This window comes from Papaver somniferum, chromosome 4, assembly GCF_003573695.1.
Source record: "Papaver somniferum cultivar HN1 chromosome 4, ASM357369v1, whole genome shotgun sequence".
Taxonomy (NCBI): Eukaryota; Viridiplantae; Streptophyta; class Magnoliopsida; order Ranunculales; family Papaveraceae; genus Papaver; species Papaver somniferum.
In genome coordinates, this window is record NC_039361.1 from 99,839,133 (window position 1) to 99,841,549 (window position 2,417).

General features: G+C 42.5%; 1 protein-coding gene across 1 annotated transcript; it reads right to left on the reverse strand.

Moving 5' to 3' along the window:
* Positions 1-841: 841 nt before the first annotated feature.
* On the reverse strand, positions 842-1,807 carry LOC113272882 (nuclear speckle splicing regulatory protein 1-like). Its single transcript, XM_026522672.1, has 2 exons — positions 1,634-1,807; positions 842-1,462 (listed from the first exon to the last, which is right to left on the reverse strand). The coding sequence occupies exons 1-2, from the start codon at positions 1,805-1,807 to the stop codon at positions 842-844; spliced, it is 795 nt and encodes a 264-aa protein (XP_026378457.1).
* Positions 1,808-2,417: the final 610 nt, after the last annotated feature.

Sequence of the window (2,417 nt, forward strand, 5' to 3'; positions counted from 1 at the left end):
GCCGCCCCTGATATCTGTAGAGATATTCCCAAATAGAAAAGACGCCCCCATGTGAAGCAAGAACTAGATATATTATATCTAGATCCTCACTTGCTAGATGAATCTGAGTTTATGGTATCTTTTCGTTTCCATCTTATTTCTGGATTCATCGTGATTTTTCCTTGTTGGAATCGCCCTCAAAATTTTGTCTTGGTGTGGCGTGTCCCTCGGTTCCGGACCTTTTTGTTGTCCGTGACAACTTTGCTTTCTTTTCCTTTTCAGCTTTCACGCACCGATCACCCCTGTCATACAACTCCTTGAGGGTTTCGACTGGTTGAACTGCTAATGAGTTGTAAATTCCAAACTCATCATAATCCATCGCATTTTTATATGCTTCTATTATGAATCCCTCGTCCACCTTTCCAATTTCAGTAACTTCCTGACGAAACCTCCTATTAAAATCAAAAAGACTTTCGCCAGGCTCTCTGTGCAAGAGGAATAAATGACTGTTTTTTTTTTATTCCGAGGTTAATCTTGTATTGCTCGAAAAACACATCTGACAGCATTCTGAAACTCCTAATTGAATTTGACTCTAATTGTGAGAACCAAGTTAGAGCCTTACCCGTCAATGTCATTGGAAAGGTTCTACAGAGTAGCTCGTCGCTGAAGCTCCACAAACTCATTGAGGCTTGAAATCGTTGGACGTGCTCCACTGGATTCCATTGCGTCCGTCGAAAAGCTCCTTGAATTGAGGCTGGTTGAAATTCGAGGGTGGGCGGTAGCGCCTTATCTTTTCAACAAATGGGGAGTCCATTGATTTTTTCATTGAAAAAATTTGTTGCTCTTCATCTTTGGATTTCTTTTAGGATAACATCTCACCAATCATTTCACTAAGCCTTGTTTTGCTGAGTTCTTCGCCTCTCACCGAGTTTCCCTCAGTTTCTCTGTGAATCCGCTCATTCCTGACAGACTCCTTTCTCCTTTTAGAAAGGTCTTTATCACGTCTAGACCTCTTCGAGTGATCATCATTGATATGATCATCCCTTTGTCTATGTTTCTTGCGACTTGATCTGGTTCGCCTATCTTGCTCGGCCGTGTAATAATGATCATCATCGGGCACATAACGATCATAATAATCGTCATCATGGTGATCGCGACTTTGATAAACGTTCCTGACATCCTCGCTTCTTCTTGCATCACTTCGACTGAGCCGACGATCGTCAAGAACTTCGTCCCCTCTGCGTGGGTCGTATCGTTCTCGATGAGCACGATGGTTTGACCTGTCACTTTCGGAATGTGGAATGGTTGCTTCTTCAAGCTCCTTTCTTTTCTCCAATGCAACCTTGAGTCGCTTGTTTTCCCTTTCCAATTCCTGGAAACGCTCATGCAATGTCAAGTCGATAGGAGTCACCTGCGGATTGTTAGCTTGTGCAGTTGGTGGGTTGTTAGCTTGCGCAACTGGTGGGTTGTTAGCTTGCGCAGGCTGTGGGTTAGCCCGCACTCCTCTATTAGCGATGTCCTCTTGACAATGTTGTTGGATGCTTGGGTGTTGACCTTAAGTCCCTCTTTGACGATTGAGGTTCTCACTAATGGTCCGGGGAGGCGATCGATGTAAGTGAATATTGTTCCCCCTGAGACTTGGAGTGGATCTCACAGGAAGACCGGCTAATGTTGTTGATGAAACCGATGTTTCCATTCCGTCCCTTTCGTCTTGATGAGTATGGACGACAGCGCTCCTTAAAGTTCGATTGTTAGCATGTTGACCTGAAGGATTTCCGGTAGGTGCATCAACGTCCATCTCAAGTTGATTCGCTCTTGTAGAATCCATAAGTTATTCTTTTTTAACAACTTTTTCGGATTGTCTACAACTCTTGGAAAAGTTCAAAAAAATTTTGCAACTCTAGATCTTCCGCAACTTTCTGAAAAGGTTCAGAAACTTTCTGCAACTCTGGATCTTTCGCAACTTCCTGAAAAGTTCAGAAACTTTCCGCAACTCTGGATCTTCCGCGACTTTCTGAAAAGGTCAGAAACTTTCTGCAACTCTGGATCTTCTGCAACTTTTTGAAAAATTCAGAAACTTTCCGCAACTCTGGATGTTCCGCAACTTTCTGAAAAGGTTCAGAAACTTTCTGCAACTCTAGATATTTCGCAACATTATGAAAAGTTCAGAAACTTTCTGCAACTCCGGATCTTCCGCAACTTCCAGAAAAGGTTCAGAAACTTCCTGCAACATTTTGAGAAAGTTCAGAAACGTTCTGCAACTTTTTGCTCACAATGATTTTGAAACCCTAGTTTAAAAAAATCGTTTGGTAACAATTTCTTTCACTTGGAGAACACGATCTTTATTCGTAGTTCCCCTTAGTCGGCGCCAAAAGATGTTGGTGCAAAAATTAATCACCCCAACAATCTTCGAGATGTGTATATGATGATCAAATCGC

Excerpts from the sequence above, each read along its gene's own strand:
- LOC113272882 (XM_026522672.1), bottom strand. The coding sequence starts at position 1,807 with ATGGATTCTACAAGAGCGAATCAACTTGAGATGGACGTTGATGCACCT. Across the intron at positions 1,463-1,633 it reads CAACATTAGCCGGTCTTCCT|CCTGCGCAAGCTAACAACCC; the intron begins GTGAGATCCACT and ends GCTAACCCACAG.